At 46.0% G+C, this 26,190-nt stretch overlaps 1 protein-coding gene across 1 annotated transcript; it reads left to right on the top strand.

Moving 5' to 3' along the window:
- Nucleotides 1-257: 257 nt before the first annotated feature.
- On the top strand, nucleotides 258-25,763 carry KCNJ5 (potassium inwardly rectifying channel subfamily J member 5). The gene is made up of 3 exons (XM_035139428.3): nucleotides 258-1,376; nucleotides 2,270-3,216; nucleotides 24,359-25,763. Exons 1-3 carry the CDS (start codon nucleotides 1,345-1,347, stop codon nucleotides 24,739-24,741), a joined length of 1,362 nt encoding a protein of 453 aa, XP_034995319.1. The 5' UTR covers nucleotides 258-1,344; the 3' UTR covers nucleotides 24,742-25,763.
- The last annotated feature ends 427 nt before the right edge of the window (nucleotides 25,764-26,190 follow it).

Genomic DNA, 26,190 nt, shown 5'->3' with positions numbered 1-26,190 from the left:
GGCCAGTCAGCAATATTTAGAGTTGCCAACTATCCAGAATTGAACGTTTTTCTCTTAACTAGTTTCCAGATCAGGAAGATGGAAGGTCAACATAAAATTGTATGGTCAGCTGGCTTTGCTGCTTCTGAACTTTCATTATGGTTTGAAATTTTAAAAAGAATACGACGGCCTTCAAAGTGTGGTTTTCTGCACATGCACTACGGCACGTTGTCCTTGCAAATATTTTAACTTTCCTTTGACTAAAGTATTCTGCAGCACAGTCAATAAATCTTTGTGCTTAAGAAAGATGTGTCTTAACAAAAGAAAGGAATTGTCAGAATGAATTCTGCACATGCTCTGTGACACCCAGTCCTTGCAGTTTCACCGCTTCCCATCTGAAGGAGAAAAGCACTTTATTTTGCACTACTTTATACTCCTATCATTTTTATGTGTGAAAGGATAAGCATTATAAACTTGTTGTGTATTGAGTCAAAGGATTTTATACTGTATCTGTATTACTATTGTATGTATTTGCATTAGGGTAAAGTAACTGCCTTTTGGTTCCAGAAGGTACAGCTACTATTGGTTCATTTAAACTGCTGTCTTTGGATCCTCTGTCTTATTGGTTTCCCCCAAAAGGCAGCACTGTGATTGCTTGATATTGTTCCCACCAAAATGTCTCCCTTTCTAGCTGGTCCCCCGTCCCTATAAAAGTAGCTTTCCTCTCCTCAGAGCTCAGTCTTGTTTGCTTTAATAAAGAAGTGTTACTAGAGAACTGTCTCCAGCATACTGTAGTAGGTCGAGAGAGCTGAAATCACGAACCCCACGTCACAACAAAACTCACCCAGACCTTGGAGGACAGAGAAGCCAACTCGCTTAGCACAGGGACAGGGAAACCTTTGCAGCCAGAGGGCTGTATTTGCTCATGGACAGCCTTCCAGGGGCCACATGCAGGGGGTTAGACAAGATGACCCTTGAGATCTCTTCCAACTCTACAGTTCTATGATTCCTCCATCTTGGCAAGCAAGGGACATCATCCCAGTTCAAAGTTGCATTCTGGAGCTGCAAAAGCAGTCGTGGAGGAGGGGAGGGGTGTGGACTAGCAAGGGGTGTGGCCTGTGGAGAGTCCTGGGGACCTGGTAGAAAGCTCTGAAGGGCCACATTTGGCTCCTGGGCCTGAGTTTCCTAGTCCCCTGCTTTAAGAGATACTGCCCCAAGTCATGCACATTCTTTGCTTTGCTCTTATCTTTGTAGCCGGAATGCGGAGGCTGACAGAGAAATGGTGATGATGCCAAGCCTGCCTCGAAGGTTCGTGCATGAGATGGAATTTGAACACAGGGCTCCCAGGATCAAAGCCAACCTCTTATGTCTTGTGCCACACTGCCTCTCATGCTGAGGTAAGGACTGCATGACAGATCTACTTGAGTGAACTTCACAGGGCTTCCTCAGAGGCTTTGACTTCTTCTGTGGAAGCCATGGTGGGAATGACAAGTGGGTAGAGTGCTCTTGCCCTCGAATCCTTGTGGGCTTCCCCAAAGCATCCGGTTGGCCACTGGGACGAAAGGATGTTGGACTAGATGGGCTGTCTTTGGCCAGATCCAGCAGGGGTCTCCTTATGTTGATTGGTACTTATAAGTTAATTTGTTAGTAAAAGCTGAGACCTCACCATGTCTGCGCAGAGGTCAATCTTATGGAATTCAATGTGGGCAATTCAGTGTCAGAGTTTGGAGCCAACTTTAGTTAGTTAACATGTTTGACTCTGGCTCCACCCAGATGTCATATAAGTGGTTTATAAAATCAATGCATTATTAAAATACACAGTAACAATCCATTAAGTCATAGAAGCACCCTTAATTAAAATATACACTAAAACAAACAATTAAAACAAGGGGGGAAAATTCAATTCTGGGAAATGTTTAAACAGGCGTGTGTATTCAGTAGCTGGTGGTATGCCAATGGTGATGGGGCATCTCATATTTCAGCAGGCAACCCTGGTGACACCAGTCATTACAGCATAATGCAGATACAGATCCTTAAGGCTAATCTCAAAATGTCTTCACCTACCAACAGACTAAGTACCAGGTGAGCTTACCTGGGCAGAACATTCCATAGCTTAGGCGCTGCAACAGGAAAGACCCTTCCATGCGGTTAACATTTTATATGACAGCTGAATTATGTGTTTTTTAATAAAAAAATTGCAAAAAGGATTATCTAGTGTACCTCAGCAACCTCACATGTGTTCAGGAGAGTTGCTTTGATCTCCTCTTGTGTTTCTTGTTCTTTGCTGTAGCCCAACCATGGCTGGAGATTCTAGAATCTTCATGAACCAGGACATGGAAATTGGCGTTACTCCGAGAGAGCATAAGAAGATTCCCAAGCAAGTCCGGGATGATGTTCCCATCGCCACTGACCGAACACGTCTCCTGGCTGCAGAGATCAAGAAGCCAAGGCAACGCTACATGGAGAAAAGCGGCAAGTGCAATGTGCACCACGGGAATGTCCAGGAGACCTACCGATATCTCAGTGACCTTTTCACCACCTTGGTGGACCTCAAATGGCGCTTCAACCTTCTTGTCTTCACCATGGTCTACACCATCACCTGGCTGTTTTTTGGTTTCATTTGGTGGCTCATTGCTTACATCCGAGGAGACCTGGATCATGCAGAAGACGAAGACTGGATCCCTTGTGTCGACAATCTCAGTGGGTTTGTTTCGGCATTCCTGTTCTCTATTGAGACGGAGACCACCATTGGGTACGGCCATCGAGTGATCACTGAGAAATGCCCAGAAGGCATCATCCTGCTTTTGGTCCAGGCCATCCTGGGCTCCATAGTCAACGCGTTCATGGTAGGGTGCATGTTTGTAAAGATCAGCCAGCCCAAAAAGAGAGCCGAGACCCTCATGTTTTCCAACAATGCTGTGATATCCATCAGGGACGAGAAGCTGTGTCTCATGTTCCGGGTTGGGGACCTGAGGAATTCCCACATAGTAGAGGCTTCCATTAGAGCAAAACTGATCAAATCCAAACAGACCAAAGAAGGGGAGTTCATCCCTCTAAACCAAACGGACATCAACGTGGGGTTTGACACAGGGGACGACAGGCTCTTCCTGGTCTCGCCTCTCATCATCTCCCACGAAATCAATGAGAAGAGCCCCTTCTGGGAGATGTCCCGTGCCCAGCTGGAGAAAGAGGAGTTTGAAATCGTGGTCATTTTGGAGGGGATGGTGGAAGCAACTGGTAAGCTACAGTATATGCATGATATTTGTGCTGTCATTGCTAACCCTTGCCAATGTCAAACATGTTTCTAAATGATGTGTTATCCAGGTGTGTGGGACAGATACTCAAGACCTGTAAGGCACAGAGAGGTTAGGCAAATCCTTCTGCTGATCATTGCTAGTCTAAATTGCAGACTAGGAGAGGAATAGTCCAGGATGGTTGTCACAGGATGGGTATCTCGCATTCAGTCCCGCTCCCCATTCCATAGGGTCGTACAATACCTGAAAGTTATGGGAGAATAAAACAGCTCTGCATGCACATAAGTAATGACTAAATTAAGTGAGTAGTGGTGAGTAGTGGTTTGGAACGGATAAATAATTTTAGGATTTGACCTCATGATAGTATATTGGGTGGAAGAGGACTCAGGTGGTATTGTGTATTCCTTCACTTACTTCAAAATGTGGCGAGCCAGTCCTGCTGTTTGCGGAGAGGGTTCCTCCTGCCCATTCTGTTGATTGGGAACCTGCATCCAATGGGACCCAAAATCCTGACCTGAAGTCACAACCTCATATTTTACTGAAGAGACCAAGGCATTACAGCCAGTATATTTTAATTGAACTCAGGAGTGTGAATAACTGCACACAAAAGCCACAGTGTTCATGCGTGTCACATGCATTTTAACCTGCTTCACTTTAAAATATACATGAGCAATGACTGGAACAGAGTTAGTCATCAAACCAAAACAAATGTTTGTTTGTTTTTTTGGTTTAAAAATCCTTTATTGATATATTCAGATAAAAAATACATATGCACAAACAAATCATACATATACATCTATGAAGATTGATTACATAACAATTACTTATTGCATATAAAAGAAGAAATCTGGGAAAGAAAGAGAGAAAAGGAAATAGAAAGAGCAAGAAAAAGATAAGACAATAGAAAAGGAAAGGAAAGAAAGTAAAAAAGCAAAAGAGGAAAAGGAATTTAAAAGAAAAAAGAAGAAAGAAAGAAAATTGAAAGGTTAGGAAACCCTTATACGGCTTTTTCGACTTCCACCGCTACTCCATACAGTAATTCATCTAAACACATATATATATCTGTCTTTTGGTATTGTCTTCATCTTAAATTGTTTTTCTATATAGAATTCATTTTCTCCCATTTACCAATTCCAGTAGGGTTATTCTAGACACAACCAGACTTTTGCCCCCAGACCTTGTTTCCCTAGGTATTCATTTAGACACTCCCATTGTTTTTGAATTTTATCTTTAGATTTATGACAAATTATATCAGTCAATTTTGCTAGCTCTAAATATTCACACATTTTATCTATCCATTCTCCTTTTGTCGGGATGTTTACACTTTTCCACTTACTCGCAATTAACAGTCTTGCAGCTGTTGATGCATACATGAAGATATTTACTTTCTCACTGGGTATATTGTTATTTAGAATACCTAGAACCAAAACAAATGTTAAAATTCTCAAATAATTGCTCGTTTTCGAGTTTGCATGTGCAGATCCCAGATCTCACAAACGAAGCAAGTGGCTGGATTCTGTATTTCTGTGGCTTGCAATCAAAGTTAGTCCTCCTCAGAGCAGACCCAGTGAACATAATGGGTGTGACCAACTTAATTTAATGTTAATGAGTCTCATAGGCACTGACTCCCACGGGCTGAGGCAGATTCGGCCCCTCAAATGTATTTTTTGAGGAGGCTGGGCCCCCTCAACTTTCTGTGGGTTCTTGGCTCCCTTCCCTGGCTCCTTGCATCCTGATGTCATGTCAAACCTGCCCCCCCCCAGTCCTCTGGAGAAGCTGGCACCTCTGATGCATCTGCTCTGAGTAGAACCTAGTTGGATACAACCTTATGAAACTTGGGCATATATTGAATGTTAGTCCTCTGCAAAGAAGACCCACTGAAATTAAGGAACATGACCTTATTGTGTCTGCTCTCAGTAGAATTAAGTTGGGTGCAACTTTTCATGATTCTTGTGTGTTCTCATCTCTTAGGGCTCAGCCACATTTCTATGATTGCCATTTGTTCCGATTCAATGGTAAACAGTGGATTTTCCTAGGGAAAGCAGTGGGACCCCCCAAAATTGCTGAGACATGGACCTGGAGATTTTGGACCTGTGCCTGGAAGTGTGGATAAGGATAGGCCCAAAGATTTGCCATACAACAGAGAAAACATGGAATGTGTTGTGTCTTTGTTAGATCTACCTGCATTAAGAATTTAATGGCTCTCTCTGTTGTTCAAAAAAACCAAAGCACTGATGATAGTTCCTTCAGGCACAATCCATCTTTCTGGAATAAAGCTAAGAATGGTCGGCAGAAACCTGATTTATCTCCTTCAGGGATTGGGAACCCGTGGCCCTCCGGAAGTTGTTGGACTCCAGCTCCCATCAGCCCCTGCCAATGGTCATGGACAATGGGAGTTGTAGTCCAACAACATCTGGAGGGCCCCCAGAGGTCTCCCTTTCCTGATACTCCGTGGACTTTGCCTGTAGGAAGCAGCATTATAATGAGTCAAGCAGTTTGTCCTTAAAGGCCAGTGTTTTCTACTCTGAGTGGCAATGGCTTTCTTGGATCTCTGGCAAAGGTCTCTCTCATCTCCTGCTACCTACCTCGGTCCCACCCAGGGCCGTCTCTAGGCCCGGGCTGGGTGGCGCAATGCGCCAGGGCGCCTGGCCACCAGGGGTGCCAAAGGGGCGCCGAACGGCTGGTGTCCAGCTGAGCTCGGCAGCCAGGAGCTCCATGCGAGGCAGCAAAAGCAACGGCAGTAGCAGCGAGTTGCAGAACCAGCAAGACTCCTGCCTAGAGTGGCAGCAGGCGCCTGCTGCCACTCTAGGCAGGAGTCTCGCTGGTTCTGCAAGAAGAAGAGAGGACCTTGACAAAGAGGCTCCAGCAGCTCCCCGCAGTAGCGAAGGTTGAGTGAGTTGCCTTCTCCTTGGGCAGCGGGTCATCTAGTCTTCTCCTTGGGCAGCGGGTCATCTAGTCCAACCCCCTGCAATGCAGGAATATTTTGCTCCGCATGGGGCTCGAACCCACGACCCCGAGATTAAGAGCCTCATGCTCCGCCGTCGGAGCTCTGTCAATAGCACAGTGGTTGCGCTCCTGTTGCGCTCCATCGAGGAGGCGGACGGTGGGGGGCGCCCGAGGGATCCCTGCACCACAGTGCCAGATAGGTTTAAGACGGCTCTGGTCCCACCCAACTGTCCAGATGTCATTGGACTCCAAGACCCATCATGACTAGATTATGGGCTGAGATTGCGAGGGTAGTTCAAAACATCTTAGAGGGAACCTGGTTTTGGAAATGCTAACTTAATTGACTGCTAAGGACTGAGTTTGAGGCTTCCTGCATGCAAAGCAGATGCTATACCACAAAGCTGTGGCCCTTCTCCACTTAGACTCTTCTATGAACCTTCCGTCATTTAGATATTCAATATTTATAGAAAGAGGGAACTGTTAATCTGCCTGTGTGGGGTGGCTTTGAATTCCTAGCAGCGCTGAGAGCAGTGTGGCCTGTGTCGTGTTTTAATAAGGCTGTGTTGGTTCTAGTCTTCTGAGGTATTTAACCACCTTCTGCAGAGAAGCTCACAGACATCCTTTGATTTTTTTAAAAAACAAATCTGCAGCAAGGGCTCAGTCCAGCCAGCCGGGAAAACAAAACTTTCAGTGTTAATTAAGCCCCAGTGGGGGAATTCAGGGTTGGCTCAGAGAAGCTCACCCAGCTGGGAAGTGGTTGGGCACACCTGAGACAAGACGGATGCTGGACTTGGTACAGGAGAAAATATGGGCCAGCTGTAGGTGTGTGTGTGTACACACAAACACAGTTCAGGGCAGAAAGCTGAAATGGTGAAAAGAGGCAGCGATAGCAACCAACTTGGACGGCTTTAAAAGAGGATTAGACAAATTCATGGAGGAGGAGGGAGCTATTGATGGTCACTAGCCATAATGGCTATGCTCTGCGACTCCACAGTTGGAAGCCACAATGCTTTTGAATATCAGTTGCTAGACACCCCAGGAAGGGAGAGGGCTCTTGTGCTTGAATCCTGCTTGCAGGTTTCCCACAGATTCTTCTAATGCTCTTATGTCTGCAAGCATGACATTTTTGGACCGAATGGCCACAATTATGGGGCATGAAGTTTTTCTCCAGAAAGCCATGCTATACACAGGTTACTGGGAGATAGGAACTCCATTTCTTCTTGATTCACATGGAGCTGTCAGCAATTCAAACAAATGTCTGCACAGACTTCATTTAAAGAGCATGGGGAGCCATGTTAATGTTGTCTACACTGACTGGCAGCAGCTCTCCCAGGTTTTAGAGCAGGCATCCCCAGACTTCGGCCCTCCTGATGTTTTAGACTACAATTCCCATCTTCCCCGACCACTGGTCCTGTTAGCTAGGGATCATGGGAGTTGTAGGCCAAAAATCTGGAGGGCCGCAGTTTGGGGGTGCCTGTTTTAGAGTCTCCCTCTGCCCTACCTGGAGATGCTGGAGGTTGAAACTGTGACCTTATGTCTGCAAGCAGATGCTCCACCTGGTTGACTCTAGCAGCAGATCCATCCCAATTCCCACTGAGATCCTTTAACCAGAGTTGCTGTGGATTTAACCTGGGCTTGTAAGCAAGAGAAACACAGTCTCTGCCACATCTACTGAATTAGTTATTCTGAAATAATTAATTGGTGTCAGTGGTCCATAGTAACAAAGGAAGCTGCACTAAACTGAGCCAGCCAGGTCACAGCATCACAGGTATGTGTGTGCGTGTGTGCGCGCATGTGTGTGCATGTGTGCAGGATTGCACCACTTTCCCGAGCTGCGCTGGGAAGTGGGCAATACTTTGTCACACATCGAGAACCCACCATGGGCTCACTTTTCAGTGCTTGCCACTGGGACTCCTGAAAAGCAATGATTTGGCCCCAAATCCACACAACCGAGCCAGTAATTTGAGCAGGAAATGAGTTTCAGTGAATGTATCCAGCTTACCTTGATGTGTCTGGCCAGCGCCTGCTCTTCATACCCTGGGAAACTGGGGGTGCTCAAAATGTACCTAAGAGGTTCTGGGAATAGTCCAGAGTAATGCAATAAAAACTGACTTTGCCTAGGTTGGAAGACATCAGCAAGCAACAACCAGAAAGGTCACTCAACAGCGCAGGGAAAGGTCACCCTGTGTTTTCACAGCAGTTGCCTCTGTCTGCTCCCCTGTCAGTCATAGTTGCTATGGCTGAGCACAGGAAGGCAGGAGCAGGCTGGATTTCACCTTGCGTCTCTGGTTTTACAAGGACGAGGGTGTTGCTTTTACAAAACTAAGATATGGGATTCTGGACAAGGCAACGGGTCAAATGGGCACTGGAAAATCTTACACTTGTTGATCATACCCACACACCATACATTTAATGCACCAGGCCTCCCCACCAATAACCTTGGGAACTGTAGTTTAGCCCCTTCATATATCTACAGTTCACAGTACCCTAAAAAAACTATAGTTCCCAGGATTCTTTGGGGGAGAGATCCAGGAGCTTTAAAACATATGGTGTGGATCAGCCGACTTTCCCTTCGGCTATCAGAATTAGGCACTTTATTTATTTGTTTTCAGAATGAAATCTGGTACATTTCCCCACCCCCATTGGATGCAGAAATCTGATGCCAGACTTCATGTTTCTAAAGCCACCACACAACAGGAGGTGTGGCAGAACCTCAGTGCCTTACTAGCCTGGAACCCAAGAGCATAGCTAGAGCACTTCCATGTCAGACCAAGGTTCTACCTGGTTCATGGATGGCCATGATGAAGACCTCCAAATGTTGGGTTGTGGACTACAACTTCCACAATACCTGGCCATTGGGCACACTAGCTGGGACTGATGGGAGTTGTAGTCCAAAACATCCAGAAAGCAGCACATTGTCTATCCTGGGTCTAGATCAATAATACACTTCCTATTGGGACGAGGAATGAAGCATTGCCCATGATTGCCCTGCTGGCCACTGTTAATCTGTGACATTCTAGCCCTATGTACATGGAGGCTCCATCATGACTAACAGATGCTGATAGACCTCTTCTTCTCTAGGATCTCCCTGTAAAACCCTGAATCTAGTGTCTTTCTGAATGGAAAATAAAAAAATTCCTTCAGTAGCACCTTAAAGACCAACTAAGTTTTTATTTTGGTATGAGCTTTCGTGTGCATGCACACTTCTTCAGATACAGTGAAATGGAAGTTTCCAGGCACTTATGTAGAGAAGGGGTGGGGAGGGGTGGGGATGGGGAGGGGGGATCACTCAGAAGGGTGGTGGAAATGGGTGATTGACTGACTGATAGCTGTTGATGACCGCAAACGACTGCAAATGGTTTTGCATGAAAAAGCAAGGGTTGAGATGGCTGAAGATCGCTTATCATGTATAATGAGATAAGAACCCGATATCTCTGTTCAAACCAGGTCCCTCCATGGTTTTGAGCTTGGTGATAAGTTGCAATTCAGCAACTTCTCTTTCCAGTCTATTTCTGAAATTCTTTTGTAGTAAGACAGCTACTTTGAGATCTTGTATAGAATGTCCTGGGAGATTGAAGTGTTCTCCTACTGGTTTTTCTGTCTTCTGGTTCCTGATGTCAGATTTATGTCCATTTATCCTTTGGCGTAGGGTTTGGCCTGTTTGTCCAATATAGAGAGCTGAAGGGCACTGTTGGCATTTGATGGCATACACAATGTTAGAGGATGAGCAATTAAATAGTCCTGAGATGGTATGTTGGATGTTGTTGGGGCCAGTAATGGTGTTGTCTGGGTGTATGTGGCAGCAAAGTTGGCATCTGGGTTTATTGCAGGCTCTGGTACCAGTGTCCATGTTAAGTCTGGTGGTTGTATTATTGTGGGTGAGGAGTTGTTTAAGATTGGGTGGCTGTCTGTAGGCAATGAAAGGTCTTCCTCCCAGAGCTTGAGAAAGGGAGCGGTCATTGTCCAGGAGAGGCTGTAGATCTCTGATGATGCGTTGTACTGTTTTAGCTTGGGAGCTGTATGTGATGACTAGTGGTGTTCTGTTATTTTCTTTTTTGGGTCTGTCTTGCAGCAGGTTCTCTCTAGGTATCCGTCTGGCTCTGTTGATCTGTTGTTTAACTTCATCAGGTGGATATTTTAGTTCTAAAAAGGTTTGCTGTAGATCTCTTAGGTGAGATTCTCTGTCTGTAGAGTTGGAACAGATGCGGTTGTAACGTAAGGCCTGGCTGTATACGATGGATTGTTTGGTATGTTTGGGATGGTAGCTAGAAGCATGTAGATATGTTTGTCGGTCAGTTGGTTTTCTGTATAAGGTGGTGTCTATACGTCCATCCTGTATTTTTATAGTAGTGTCCAAAAAATGTATTTCTTGCATAGATTGGTTCATTGTTAGGTTGATGGTGGGGTGAAAGTCATTGAATGTCTGGTGGAAGGTTTCCAGGGTCTGTTGTCCATGTGTCCAGATAATAAAAATATCGTCAATGTATCGCAGGTACAGGAGAGGTTTGAGTGGGTAGGAGTTAAGGAAACGTTGTTCTAAATCTGCCATGAAGATGTTGGCATACTGTGGGGCCATGCGGGTGCCCATGGCTGTGCCGCTGATCTGGAGGAACAGGTCATTACCAAATTTGAAGTGGTTGTGGGTAAGGACAAAGTGGCAGAGTTTGGTAGCAAAGTCCGCTGTGGTTTTATCTGAAATGGTGTTCCTTATGGCTTGTAAACCATCATTGTGTGGGATGTTGGTATATAGAGATTCCACATCCATAGTGGCTAGTATAGTATTGTTAGGAAGATTGTTCAAATATTGTATTTTCCTCAGAAAATCTGTGGTGTCACGTACATAGCTGGGAGCACTGATAGCATATGGTTTCAGAACAGAGTCCATATAGCCGGAAACACCCACTGTAATGGTGCCAATACCTGAGATGATGGGGCGTCCTGGGTTTCCTGGTTTGTGTATTTTGGGTAGAAGATAGAAAGTTCCTGGCCGAGGTTCCGCTGGTGTGTTTGTGAGGATCTGTTCTTGGATGTGTAGGGGTAGTTCTGTAATGGATAGCATATGGTTTCAGAACAGAGTCCATATAGCCGGAAACACCCACTGTAATGGTGCCAATACCTGAGATGATGGGGCGTCCTGGGTTTCCTGGTTTGTGTATTTTGGGTAGAAGATAGAAAGTTCCTGGCCGAGGTTCCGCTGGTGTGTTTGTGAGGATCTGTTCTTGGATGTGTAGGGGTAGTTCTGATGAACACAGATTTCTCCTATTTATTTGAATAACTCAATGCAACACAATGGTTGTTCTTAAGGAATTCTCTCCCCTGCTGAAACTTCCATTAACTCTCTCTTGGAGGCTCCACAAAAAAGCCACTTCTGTGACCTTCGTACTGCTGAGTGCAAGAAGATACACAAAGAAAGTGCATTTGCAAAAACTCTCCTCTCTTTTTCAATTCACTTTTTTTTTAAAAAAAAGGATTAAAAGCAAACCTTGAGTCATTGTGTTCAAGATTACTGCCTGAAACTTTCCGGCACTTGTAAGATTTCAAAAGGAGGCAGTTTGATCCGATTCCCTGCCTTGTCTATTAGGCAGTCGTGTTATTTATAGAAAAGGAGTGGCTGTGGTGCCTCCACAAGCAGTGGAGCAGAAGGAAAACGGCTCACTGTGAGAACGAAGGACATCAGAACATCTTGGCTGCTGGATTGGTCCCATCTAGTCCAGCATCCTGTTCTGACAGTGGCCAGCCTGTTGCCTCGATGAGAAGCCCACAAGCAGGGCCTTGCACACAGCAGCCCCCTCCTCACTTATGAGTCCCAGCAGCGGCGGGTCTCTAGGGGCATTTCCTGCCTCTGGGAGTAAAAATTTGAACTGACAAACTTTCCCATTGAGGCATCTGGTTAGCTGTTGTGAGAACCAAATGCTAGATTAGATGAGCTGTTGCCTATTGGGCTGATCCAGCAGGCTCTTGCTATGTTCTTAAGTGAATGGGTGGCGATGGAGAGCAGCAAGAGGGGATGAACCAAGACAAGAGGAGCGGCGGGGGCCCCTGCAGGGATGAAGCCCTCAGCAGGGGCCAAAGAATGTTCCCCCCTCCTCACTGATGGCCCTGACCATCAGCCGTGCTTTGAAGCTTAAGAGTAAGCAGCAACAGCCACCCCCTCACTGGCTCCTCATCATTTTAATTGCGACTAGCAGGTCCCAGACACTGCTTCGAGTGGGTGCTCAGACAGCCAATTAAGACCGCGGTTGTTGCGATGATTTTTGCCGTTGCTTCGTGAACTCCTGTCAGCAGGATTAAGAGCTACAATATAGTCTGCAATCATAGGGGGGGGGAATGAAGAATATCTAAGCAGTGTCAGGGTAGCGTCAACTGGATCCTAAGATTCAGCTGCATGTGTGAAGTTTGTCTCGCCCATTCTTTGACACATCTATCCAGCACAGCGGTGACGGATAGATTTCAAGTTTTGCAGGATCAACGCTGCTGCTTTACTGCAACCCCCACCTCCTCTGTTGTCTGCTAAATAACAAGGACCAGCAGCAAAGCAATGCCCCAGGTGTGAGGCCAAGCTACACCTCATGCAGCTCATCTGGCCAGTTTTATGCTGAAGTAAAAAAGGAGTCATGAGGGCCTCATTATGAACTGGTGCCCTGCACCACTTTCAGCTGAAAAGCAGTCTTCCTCTCCCTCAGGTGACACACGGTTGTTGGCACCCTGAGGTGCCAAACAGCACTCACTGCAAAACAGCACTGCCTTTATGGGCAAACAGCACAGCAGGCAGGGGAGACTTTTTGAGGTGGAAAACACTGGGGGGGGGGCATTCTGAGGTGGGATCATGTTGTAGACAGGGGCCTCAAAGCTGCTTTATTATTTTTATTTCCCTTTAACATAAAAGTGGCCATTTTAAGCAGAATGAGAGAGAGAAAGAGAAACCTGAATAATGTGCTGTGCAGTCCAAGCCTTAAAATTAAGGAACAGAGTTCCTCAGGATACTATGCTCAGTCCTGGATTTATTTTCAGATTTAGGACTAAATTCAGGACAGACATGGACCCAGGTGGCGCTATGGTTAAACCACTGAGCCTAGGGCTTGCCAATCAGAAGGTCGGCGGTTCGAATCCCTGTGACGGGGTGAGCTCCCGTTGCTTGGTCCCAGCTCCTGCCAACCTAGCAGTTCGAAAGCACGTCAAAATGCAAGTAGATAAATAGGAACCGCTACAGCGGGAAGGTAAACGGAGTTTCCGTGCGCTGTTCTGGTTCGCCAGAAGCGGCTTTGTCATGCTGGCCACATGACCTGGAAGCTGTACGCCGGCTCCCTCGGCCAATAATGCGAGATGAGCGCGCGACCCCAAAGTCGGTCACGACTTTTACCTTTACCTTTACAGGACAGACAAAATTCTTTTCCTTATTTGCCCCCCAACTTTCTTCATTTCAGCTTCCAATGTGTGTGTGTTTTCATAGAATCATATAATTGCAGGGACCCCAAGGGTCATCTGCTCCAACCCCCTGCAATGCAGAAATCCCTGACAGATGACCACCCAACCTCTGCTTGGAAATCTCCATTGAAGAAGAGTCAGCTGCCTTCTGAGGGAGTCCACTCTACTGTCAAACAGCTCTTACTTATTCAGGGCAGATTATAAGGACTTCATACAGTGCATGGTTAAAGTAAGGAACTCCCTCCCACAAGAGGCAGCGAGGGCCACTGACTTTAAAAGAGGATTGGGCAAGTAGCCACAATGGCTATCTTCTACCTCCACAGTCGGAGGCAGCAATGCTTCTGAATACCAGTTGCTGGAACCAGAGGAGAGGAGAGGGCTCTTCTTATTCTCAAATCCTGCTTGCAAGTTTCCCACGGGCACCTGGCTGGCCACTGTGAAAACTAGATGGGCCATTGGTCTGAACCAACAGGCTCTTGTTACATTTCTAGTGGGGAAAATAAAGTCTGAAAAAGCAAGTGGGGCTGCCCCTGCGCTGAACATGTTCTGCTTTGTTCCAGTTACTTGATGAATGACTTGGCTGATTCAATTAGATAACATTAGAAAGTACCGTTTTGTCACCCTTAAGTCATCATTCCATAGGATGAAGCAGTCTGCACATTGTCTCAGACTTTCTGGCAGATACTGACTTCCTGCCAAAACTCCCACCCAACCAGGGTCTTGTTGACAATTAGCCAGCCGTTATTTTTAGTGATGCTGACAAAATTCACAACCAAAGGGCTTGAAATATAGGCTTGAAGTGCAGAAATGTTCGCTGCCTGGAAATCCTTATTCTTATTGCAAAAATTGATCAAGCAGAAATGTGATGAGATCTTAATTATTTGCAGACTACCTTATAGGGTGATATCTTTTTGCAACGGCATTGGTCAACATTCATCAGATGAGCCTGGAGACACTATGCTCAGAACCGGGTGATGGAGCCTTTCCTTTTAGATGAAAATACTCCCCTTTGCAAAAATTAGCTTGACATGTTAATTGACGGGGACAGAGGAGTGGATCCATGCTGTTTCTTGCTCCACCTCGTGAGCCCTGCTACAAACAGTTTTCCAGAAGTTTCTTGGGAACATTCTTGTGTGTTTAGTAACTCATTTTATTTATTGTGTGCAGGGCCGGCCTGCCCATGAGGTGGGTTGAGGCAGTTGCCTCAGGCGGCGGAACCCTCTGCCACCGGTAGAGAAGCGGTGGTGGCGGCAGCAGCTTCTGGTGTGATCTTGTGCGCTGCATGAAACCTTGCCGAAATCTCACTGAAATTTTGCAAGATCTTGGGTACCCTGCAAGATCTCACGTGAGCTCTGTAAGATCTCGCCAGATCCTGCCACTGCCACCATTTCGGTCCTGTATACCTGAAGGAGCGTCTCCACCCCCACCATTTAGCCTGGACACTGAGATCCAGCGCCGAGGGCCTTCTGGCGGTTCCCTCGCTACGAGAAGCCAAGTTACAGGGAACCAGGCAGAGGGCCTTCTCGGTAGTGGCACCCACCCTGTGGAATGCCCTCCCACCAGAGGTCAAAGAGAACAACAATTACCAGACCTTTAGAAGGCAGCTCAAGGCAGCCCTGTTTAGGGAAGCTTTTAATGTTTGATGGATTTCTGTATTTTAGTGTTTTGTTGGAAGCCGCCCAGAGTGGCTGGGGGAACCCGGCCAGATGGGTGGGGTATAAATAATAATAAATTATTATTATTATTATTATTATTATTATTATTATTATTATTATTATTATTTCATCGGTGCCACTATGCAACCCAGGTGGATGGACTTGATACCTTGATTGTGTGCAGGTATGAGTGTGACCAGGGGTGTAGACATGGGAACCTCCAGGGCCACTCCTGGATTTGGTTTAGGACCTGAGACTCTAAGGCAGTGGGAGACGTAGAACCTTTTCCAGCCCATTGTCAGTTGTTCCTTTCCTTTCCCACACAGCAGCGGTAGGACCTGTGAGGGCGTGGCCTGGAAAAATGGGTGTGGCCCAAGGCGTGTTCTGAGGTCCATATTTCAAGGCCCGTAGGGCCACATTTGACCTCCAGGCCTGAGCTTCCCTTTCTTGCTCTAAGACTCAAAGAGCAGAAGGCAAATCAGGGCCTACAAGTAGATCTCAAGATGTGTTGCTGTAGACGAGCACTTGTCCACGTGAGATGTGCAGAATTACCGTAATTGGAAGCTGAGCACCAATTACTTCCCAACATCTGTTTAAAGTGAAAAACAGAGGAACAATATTGACTTTTTCCGAGTCTGAGATCTCAGTCAGATAAATCAGTGGAAACGGGATACGGTTGCAAGCCAATTTGGAACTCTTGAGGGAGGGAGAGAAGCAAGCTTATTTGTTTCTGTGCTCAGTGATGACCGTTTGCTCATCACTATACAGTGATACCTCTACTTACGAATAACTCTACTTACGAATGTTTCTACTTACGAACGGAGCTCCGTCCGCCATCTTGGATGCAGTTTAGATAGGATTTTTTCTACTTACGAATTTTTAGATAGGGTTGCTTTGACTTACAAATTTTTTCTCCCAATGCATTCCTATGGGATTCGACTTACAATTTTTTTTGACTTACAAATGTGCGTTCGGAACGCATTAAATTCGTAAGTAGAGGTACCACTGTATTAGCAAAGGCTTGGGGTTGCAGCCAATGCCTTCCCTACTCAGAGGACAGAAAGCTGGACACTAGGTGGTCCTTTGGCCTGATCAGGCAGAGCTCTGCGCCCTGCCATGAACTCCCTCGCTGGCCTTTAGGCAAGCTACATTCCCTCTGCCTCGGCCCCTCCCTCAGCTGCAATGCAAGGCTAATTATGCTGACCTACTTTGAAGGGTTGCCAGAAGGATTACTGAGATAATGAAGGTGAAATGCATTCAAAACTCTAAAGTGCTATATAAATGTGAACTCCTGTGTGTGTGTGTGTGTGTGTGTGTGTGTGTTTTGAGAAGGAGGCTGGCAGGAAGGTCATTGGCCATACCAATCTATTTTAAGAAATGCCAGGAAGGCTGTTTGTATATCGATCTGGAGTTACCTGGGGGACAGATGAGGCAGCCATAAGTTCAGGTTCTTAATTGCTCCATTGATTACATCCTTTTAAAAAAAGAGGCGGGGGGAGCAGGGAGCATTTTGCTCGTAGTGCAACAAGTTACTGATAAGAGGGATTATGTCAGGAAATCAAGGCATCTGTTCACAATGTAGGATATGATCTGCACAGGTGTAATAAACTCTGGGTTATGTGGTGTTTCAACCTGGTTTCGAATCTGCACGTGGGGGAAGGACCTGCAGCGAAAAAGTTGGTTGTGTAATTCTAAAACAGTAGGTTTAGAATTCTTTCATTTTTTTTAGGAAGATAAATAATAGGTTTAGAATTCTTTCATTTTTTTTAGGAAGATAAATAATAGAAAGATAGAATTGTAGCGTCGGAAGGGACCCCAAGAGTTATCTAGTCCAACCTCCCGCAAGGCAGGACTATACAGCTAAAGAATCCTTAACAGATGGCCATCCAACCTCTGCTTAAAATCCTCCAGTGAAGGAGAGTCCACCACCTTCCGAGGGAGTCTGTCCCACTGCCAAGCAGATCTTACTGTCAGAAAGTTCTTCCTATCTCTGAGCTGGAATCTGCTGCCTTGTCAACTGAATCCATTGGTTTGGGTCCTCCCCTCTGGAACAGGAAAAAACAACAACAAGCCTTCTCCATCTTCCATGTGACAGCTCTTCAGATATTTGACGTTGGCTCTTGACATCCCCTCTCAGTCTTCTCTTCTCCAAGCTAAATGTAGCCACTTCCCTCAACCATTCCTCATAAGGCTTGGTTTCCAGGTCCCTGATCATCCTGGTTGCCCTCCTCTGCACACCTTCCAGCTTGTCAATATCCTCTTTAAATTGTGGTGCTCAGAACTGGACACCTGACTCCCGATTTCTCTCAATATTAGTGCATTGTACAACTCTTTTTTCCCCTTTATGGAACATTCCACAGAAGGGGAGCCTATCTCCTCCATCATGGAAATCAAAATGAGCCAAGTACGGACAGTTGCACAGATTTAATTGGTAACAGAGTCCCCAAAAGCTCCTGCTTTCTAACACCCTTTTGATGTAAGAAGCTGAACAATATTGACATTTTCAGAGGCTGAGGTTTTAGTTAGATTAATTAGTGTAAATGGGGTACTAATTTTTACAACCATGCAAAACTATATTTCAGAGACTTTGATGCTAATGAAGGGCACACACTGCCTAATTAGAGGAGCGATAGTTAGAATATTTATGACTCTTCCACTCGGGCAGGACAGCAGTGTCCACAGCGCCATCCCATCAGAGACAAGTCTCTTTGATCATCCAAGTACCCTCTATGAGGGGAAATGGATTCCTATTTGAAGGACTAGATAACTTTTCGGCACACTTTTTTTAAAAAATGCACTCGGCATATGAGTAGACAGAACTTAGAGTTAATAGAATCATGGAACCAAATGGTTGGAAAGGATATCGGAGCTCAACTTAACCCAATGCAGGATCCACAGTACAGGATGCAACCACAGGGATTTGCTCCCACAAGAGGCAGTGATGGCTATCAACTTGGATGGCCGTAGAAGAGGATTGGATAAATTCAAGGAGGAGGAGGCTAATGCGCATAATGCTTCTGAATACCAGTTGCTGGAAGCCACAGGAGGAGAAAGGCCTCTTGGGTTTGGGTCCTGTTCGAGAGTTTCCCACGCACATTTGAGTGGCCACTATGAGAACCTGGACTAGGCATGGGGTGGTGGCTTCAAGCCTAGGGGACACATGCCATTCTCCAGGTCTACCTTTCCTTCAGAACTCTTCCCAGGCCACACCTCTCAATTTGCATCCAAAATTTGTCCTTGAACTCTCATCATAAAGAGGGGAGCAAGAAGGTGTATAGAAATTAGGATAATGTGCAGTGGTAAAATGGGCATCCATTGCCCCTCACACTTTTGCTTCTGACTCCACCCGCTACTGGCATGTTGCCCCCAGAAGGTTGCAAAAAGGGGGATGAGGACCTCAGGCTGAAAACTAGGACCAGAGGGAGCTGGGTTCAAATTCACACTTAGCTATGAACAGTGGCGTAGTGTGGGTCGCCAGGACTCTGGGTTGTGCGGAGGGGGGCAGGTGGGAGGGAGGAAAATGGACGGAGTACACATGCACATTCCACTGCCTAATGGCATCCGCATCACCCAGAAGAGTCGTTCCATTGTCTGGGAAGGTCACTTCCTGGTTGCATGGAGAAGCTGTTTTCAATGGAGCCCAGCAATGGAAATGTGCAGTTGTATTTAGGCTGCACTGTGTGTTGACGTTTTGTTCCTCTAACAATTTTGTGCCTAGGGCAACTGCCCCTGTGTGCCCCCATGCTACACCATTGGCCATGAAGCTGACTCTGTGATCTTGAGGATGATGATCAAGTTATCATCCGCACAGACTTTTCATGTATCTGACCCATGAATCTTTCACTCCGTGTGGTTTTTAACTTTTGGTGTCATGTCAGCCTAGCACATACATGCATTGCTCCCAGAGTGTTCCTGCAGATGGAAACTGCACGTCAGACCTGACCCCTGGGGTCTCCAGTCCACTGCTGCGTGGGTTTTTGAAAAGGGGTGGGGGGTGGGGAGAAAAGTCCCAAATAAGGTGTTTGCACTGCAGGCAACCTCGGTGTCCTCAGGGAAGCAAGCACTTCTCTCTTAGCACCGCCTCTCGCTGCCTCCGTTTTGTTCGGGGAAACAATTAACTGGGAAAATAACAATTAACTGGGAAAATAAGAAATGCTTTGAGGAGCTCAGGCTGGAGAGAGTCGGCAGCTTCCAAAGCCAGGCCCTTAATGGAATCTGGAGCTGGCGAGGACACGGCTGTGCTGCTTTTGGAGGGATGTTGGGGTTGCCAAGCGCCGCATCCCTGTGCGATTAACTCTGATGCACATGTGCTAAAAAGGAATATCTGAATGACATTATGGAGCAATTACAACTGCTTCAATTGTGCTGGCTCCGGGTCCCCCTGGGGTTACAAGGAAGCAGGCTTTGGCAGAAAGGCAGTGTTCAGGGCGGTGAAAGCTCTCCATTGTTCCCATCGTGAATGAAGGCTTAGGGCCGGAGGGAATGGCAAATGGGCTGTGGAATTCCAAATCGGGATAAGGATCTCCCTTTGGGGCAAGAGCTGTTCCAACACCTGGCTGGAAGGCAGGCAGGAATGCCCGAGGATGCTGAAGAACTTGGGAACCCTCTTTTCCTTTTCCCCTCTGTGATTTTATCTCAGGGTAAAGGAGCCACACCAAGGCCACAGGTACAGCAACTAGAAAGCTGCCTTATATCGGGTTAGGCCATTGAGCTCAGTGTCACCCATACTCACTTGCCAGTGGCAATCTAGGGTCTCAGGCAGGAAGTCTAGTCCCAGCCCCACCTGGAGATGCCAGGGATTGAAGCTGAGACCTTCTGCACGCAGAGGAGATGCTCTGCCACTGAGCTACAGCCCTTCACTGCCTGTCATGGAATGGGAAGGCCCAGGCATGTAGGTATGGTGTCAACAGGCCAGCCCTACCATTAGGCAGAGTGAAGCCATTGCCTCAGGTGGCAGATGGAGGGGCACAGGAATAAGGAGCTGTGTACTGCTGGGTCCTTCTTGATTGATTTGATTTATTGTATTTCTACAATTACACCAACAAGGGGGGAATAATGGTTGTTAAAATTTAGCTGAGATGGTGAAGTTGACATGTTTGATCAGAGAAAAGTCATTGTCAACATTTACTAAAGATTGAAAACCTCTTATAGACTTTATGCGTGAAAAAGGAAAGGAACTTACGATATTTGGATTTCAGGATTGAAGGTAATACTGGTTTATAGAAAGTGGCTTTCTTGGGTGTTATCTTGGAGGGGATGTGCTGAATAATTTTCTATTTTTAGCTGACAGATGAAGAATCAGAAGTTCTCTTTTTATTGTTTTATTCTTTATCCTTTCTTCTTTTTCTTCTCCTTTGCCTTTTCTTCTTCACTGTTTTTTATTTAGGTTAGGTTTTTTTTAGCCTTGACAAAAAGATATTTGATATTAATCTTTGTATTCTTTCTCAGATTTCAATAACATCTATTTTTAAAAAATAATAATAACAAAACAATTACAGTCTCTAAAACCCTATTAGCAAACAAGCAAGTAAAAATAATAATAAGCTAAACACTATTATGTTGATACACACGCTCCCCATCCCCCTGCCCAATGACTCATAATATTTTACTCTGTTCAGCCTTTTCAGTTCATTAGAACACACAAACACATCTGCTGTAAAAAGGAGGGCCCTGATCGAACATAAATACCAACAGCAGAGGTGTACTTTAACTTATTAGTTATCAAGTTAAACCTGTGCCCCATCCTCCCAACAGGTGATGTTTGAGGTAGTCAGCAAGAGCAGCACAAATACAGAAGAAATGCAACAATCTCCTTGTCCTTGGGCTTCCTCAGCTGCTGCCCCCGGGGGCCTCTGCTGCTGTTGCTGCTGTTGCCAATAGCAATGCATGTTGGGCGGGCGGCAGCTGCAGAAGCTCAGGCTCGATGACCTGGGTCAACACTAAGAGATCTGGTGCCAGGCAGAGAAGCAGACTGGCAGAAGTATCGCAGACTGGCAGTGGCACTCCAGATTGTTAGAAAAGGAACTTTCTCCCAGCCCTACCTGGAGACGCCAGGGATTGAACTGCTCTAGCACTGAGACATGAAGGTATGGGCGTAAGACGAGCCTTCTGGATGAGGCCAAAAGGGGACCATGTTTTCCAGCATCTTGTTCTCCCAGTGGCCACCCAGATGCCTATGAGAAACCCACAAGCAGTATCCAAATGCAAGAGCAACACCATACCTTGCAACATTTATCTGATGAAAATAGGGGTGTCCTATTTAATGATGATGATGATGATGATGCCCCAGCCATTCTGGGCAGCTCCCAACATATAACAACAACAACAACAACAACAACATTTATACCCTGCTGGTTTCCCCAGCCACTCTGGGTGGCTTCCAGAAGGATATTAAAATACAATAATCTATTAAACATTAAATGATTCCCTTAACAGGGCTGCCTTCAGATGTCTTCTAAAAGTCTGGCAGTTGTTTTTCTTTTTGACATCTGCTGGGAGGGCGTTCCACAGGGCGGGTGCCATTACCGAGAAGGCCCTCTGCCTGGTTCCCTGTAACCTCACTTCTCGCAGCGAGGGAACCGCCAGAAGGCCCTCGGCACTGGACCTCAGTGTCCGGGCAGAACAATGGGGGTGGAGACGCTCCTTCATAATAAATCATAATAAAACATTAAACATTAAAAAAAACCTTCCCTATACAGGGCTGTCTTCAGATGTGTAGTTACTTATCTCCGTAGCCCAGGGTCATATAACTCCATACCTTGCAATGTTTCTGCAATGAAAATAGGGAGGTCCTGAGGAAAACTGGGACATTCTGGGATCAAATCAGAAACTGGGTTGGCTTCTATAAATCCAAGACTCTCCCTGGAATATAGGGACACCTGGAGGGCCTGGCAACAACCTCCCCTCCTACAAAAAGATAACACAAGAAAATCAAGGAGAAATTACAGCAGTATGTTAAACCATGCAAAAGTTAAAATACTAAAACAGCTTAGAATTCCCTCAACTTCCTGGCTAGGCTTGGCTAAATAAGGATGTTTTTAGCAGGCACCGAAAAGCTCATACCATTTATTCCATCATTACCCTGGTTGTGCCGGAATACGGATGTTGCCTTGACCTACTTATTAGGTGAAGAACCCCGATTACCAGCCCAACCTCCTGCTTCCTGAGCAGGGCCCACTCGCCCGCTTCAGAACATCCTGGGCTTCCTTCCCTCCTCTAGCACATTATTTTTTCAAAGCAGCCTCTGCACTTCCTGGTTCCTGAGCTTGCTGAGAGCCAGAATGCCATGACTAACACTGTTCGTGCCCAGAAGTCTGCTGTAACAGAAACCTCCTCTGCCAGCCTGCCGAAAAGCGGTCCAGCTCCGCATCAGACAGGGAGCCGCATCCTTCCTTTTCTCTCTCCCCCAGCATGTTCTCTAGAAGTGGCTTCATCTGCTGAGTATATGCTTATTTCATTGCTACCTGGCTTTTTATTCCCGTCATGAAATTCAGAGTGAGGCTGCACACTGGCTTACCTGCCTGCGAGATCACCTTACCTCATATATGCCCACACAGCCACTTCGATTGGAGGAAATGGCGCTGTTACAGGTGGCACAGAACCTCCACTCCAGAGATCATGTAAGAACTCAATGTTTCAGTGTGGCGGCAGCTACACTTTGGAACTCCCTGCCTCTTGACATTTTTTTTTTTTTTTGCTTAGACAAGCCTGTCCAGATGTTTAGAATCCGATGCGAGTTTTGATCTATATTTTTGGTCTATTGGTATTTTAACTTTGTGAAAGTTTTAAGTTATTGTTGATCTTTCTTATTCGTAATTTTATTGTTCCATCCTTTTTTGTAAACCGCTTTGGGGGGATTTTTTTTATAATTTTATAATTTTACAATCAAGCTGTGGATAAATGTTACGAAATAAGTAAGATAAATAATATATACGACCCAATCTTGAATCTGAATTGGGCCAATTTGGGCTTTGGCTGAGTCAAGTTGAGGCAATCCTGGATCGCTCTGGGTTGGGTTGGGTTGGATTGGGGCCGTCAGGTAGTGAGGGCACAGGGTGGAGAGAAAGAGAGTCAGGCAGCCTCTGCGAGCAACACTGGGCTGTTTGCAAACAGGCTTTTAAACAGCTCTGCACTGTGCTTTGGCTGCAATCCCTTCACTCTGCCCCTGAACATGCTACTGACCAAGGCTACCCCAATCCATGGTGCTGTTTGAGGCAAGCCAAGGGGGTGCTCCCTGCCATTCCATGGAGAGAAGCCAACCAACCTGGAATAATAATAATAATAATAATAATAATAATAATAATAATAATAATAATAATGTTATTTATATCCCACCCATCTGGCTGGGTTTCCCCAACCACTCTGGGCAGCTTCCAACAAAAGATTAAAAGTACAGTATGTTAAAACATCAGTCCTTAAACATTTCCCTAAACACAGCTGTAAGTTAATCTTGCTTCTATGTTGGTGATGGGATAATGTCCTATGACCTCCTGATAGATAGATAGCTTGGGGTGTCTAGCCATGTGGCTGCCACCCATCATATCTGCCACCTGAAGCAGTTACCTCAAGAAAGAGAAGGAGAAGGACCCCACCCCTCATGAAGTAGTCACAGAAAATATATGTGTTTGTCCAGTGAGAAAATAGCTAGTGCACTTAGAGAGGAACCAAGGGAGAGATCCTGAGATTTTGCAGCAAAGGGAGCCTTGGCCATTTAAGTCCTTTGTCTTGTCCAAAGCATTGTATGCTATTAAAACAATCTTATTGTGCAATCAGATGTCCTCCTTTTGCTTGCCAAGAGGCATGGTCAGTTCACTGATGCTTGTGCTTTTTGTTGAAACATTGGAAACCTTTTAAAATATACAATAATAATAATAATAATAAGGCTTGTTAAGCAAACTTTTTTAGAAAAGGAGGGAAGTGTGAATATCTAATATTGATAATATTAAGTCCCCTCTTGTTTCTTCACCAAATCTCTCTCTCTCCTCTCTCCTCTCTCTCCCCCTCCCCCTCCCCCTCCCCCTCCCCCCCCCCCCTCTCTCTCTCTCTCTCTCTCTCTCTCTCTCTCTCTCTCTCTCTCTCTCGTCTGTCCCCTTCCTCCAGGAATGACTTGCCAGGCTCGGAGCTCCTACATGGACAAGGAAGTGCTATGGGGCCACCGCTTCACTCCTGTTCTGACCCTGGAGAAGGACTTTTACGAGGTCGACTACAACTCCTTCCACAGCACCTACGAAACCAACACACCAGAGTGCTGTGCCAAAGAGCTGGCAGAGTCATTCCGGGAGGGACACCTGCTGAGCCACCTGTCCAGTGCCAACCTCTTGGGGGGAGAGGAGCTGGAGAAGTCGAAAGAGGAAGAGGGGGAGGGGGAGGAAGAGGGGGTCGTCCAGGAGAAGGACATGAGCAAAGAGGAAGGCCAGGAGCCAGCTGAGTCGAATGGAGCCAATGGAATGGCAGGGGAGCTGAAAGACAGCATGTCCTTATAACACAGATTTGGGTCGAACTATTGAAAATTCAGGTGCATCTACCAGGGAAGGGGCCCAAGGAGAGCTGGGAGGGTGGACTTAAGACTATGGGACCATGCTCTCATTTCCAGCTGTGTGACTGAACTCAGACGGGCTTGAACATCTGTTTGGGCTTCTCCCCCTCTTTCCTGCAAAATGCAATTACTACAGGGACTTACTCACCACTTTGAGATCCATGGACACCAACAAATGTTCTAGATGAAAAGGACGGTATTATGATTGTGATGACCTTAACTAATAGCGACGTTTCACAAGTGTGTGCTTTGAATGCCTCTCTTCTGGCAGAGGGAGGGCATGTATTGTGGGGGGACGGGACCCTCTTTGGGGAATGGAATGTAGCTGCAAATCTTCTCCTTCATTAATCTGGTGGATTGTAGACACTAATTTGCTGAATAAAAAGAGAGGAATGGAGTGTGGGGGATAGAGATGTTAATCTAGAGACAGCTAATGTGTGACTTCCCTTTGGAACTGATTCATGAGGTACACAATTAAACTGTGGAACTCACTGCCACAGGAGGCAGTGATGGCTACCAACCTTAATGGCTTTTTAAAAGAGGATTGGATGAGTTCATGGGGGAGAGGGATAGTGATGGCTACTCAGCACCATGGCTTCACTCTCGGTGGCTACCTTCGGAGGGAGTCCATTCACCGTTGAACAGCTCCTGAAAGAAACAGCTCAGAAAGTTCTTCCTAATATTGAGTTGGAATCTCCTTTCTTGTCATTTGAAGTCGTTGCTTCAGGTCCTCCCATCTGGAGCAGCAGAAAAGAAGCTTGCTCCATCTTCCATGGGACAGCCATATCATCCCTGAGCCAAGTGACATTAACAGTCCAAGCAAGACACTGTTGACACCATCTGAGTACTTTAACCCCATTTTTCCCCTTTAAATGCCACAATGTATTAATGCAATTTCACTTCATTTAGAACTTTCTCACACCAATCCAAGGAACGCCAAACAGTGACCTGCCAAACATGGTTAGCCTCAATATTTCCTCTCCGTATATTTCCTCTCCGAGAACCGCTGCACAAATCCTGCAATTGTCCAGATTGCAACTTGTTTGTTCAGGCTTTTCTTTCCCATTCTTCCTCTGTGGTTGCCCCCTCTTCTGCTGTCCAACTCTTTGAAATCCAAGCAACAGTAATGTTACACATAGTCATACAAATGGGATTCACGGGGTGAGGAATGCATTTATGGTCAGAGAGGTGTCATGCAACATCTATTCTCTAGTGATCTGTTATTCTCTTCCTCTTTGAAACCTATTTCTCTATGCAACAGAAAAACTGTGACAATGGGAATTGGACCATACAGGGCACCCAGCCTAGTGCATTTTTATTCAGAAGTAAGCCCTGCAGAGTTCATAAGAGCTTATCCCTGGTAAGTGTGCCCAGGATGGCATGAGGGAGGGAAGTT

This window comes from Zootoca vivipara, chromosome 14 (genome assembly GCF_965207765.1).
Source record: "Zootoca vivipara chromosome 14, rZooViv2.hap1.1, whole genome shotgun sequence".
Lineage (NCBI taxonomy): Eukaryota > Metazoa > Chordata > Lepidosauria > Squamata > Lacertidae > Zootoca > Zootoca vivipara.
Note: the sequence above shows the minus strand (reverse complement) of the source record. Positions and strands in the feature narration are given on the sequence as shown.

Coding starts and splice junctions, on each gene's coding strand:
- KCNJ5 (XM_035139428.3), top strand. CDS start 1,345: ATGTCTTGTGCCACACTGCCTCTCATGCTGAG. Junction 1,377..2,269: donor ACACTGCCTCTCATGCTGAG/GTAAGGACTGCA, acceptor TCTTTGCTGTAG/CCCAACCATGGCTGGAGATT. Junction 3,217..24,358: donor GGGGATGGTGGAAGCAACTG/GTAAGCTACAGT, acceptor CCCTTCCTCCAG/GAATGACTTGCCAGGCTCGG.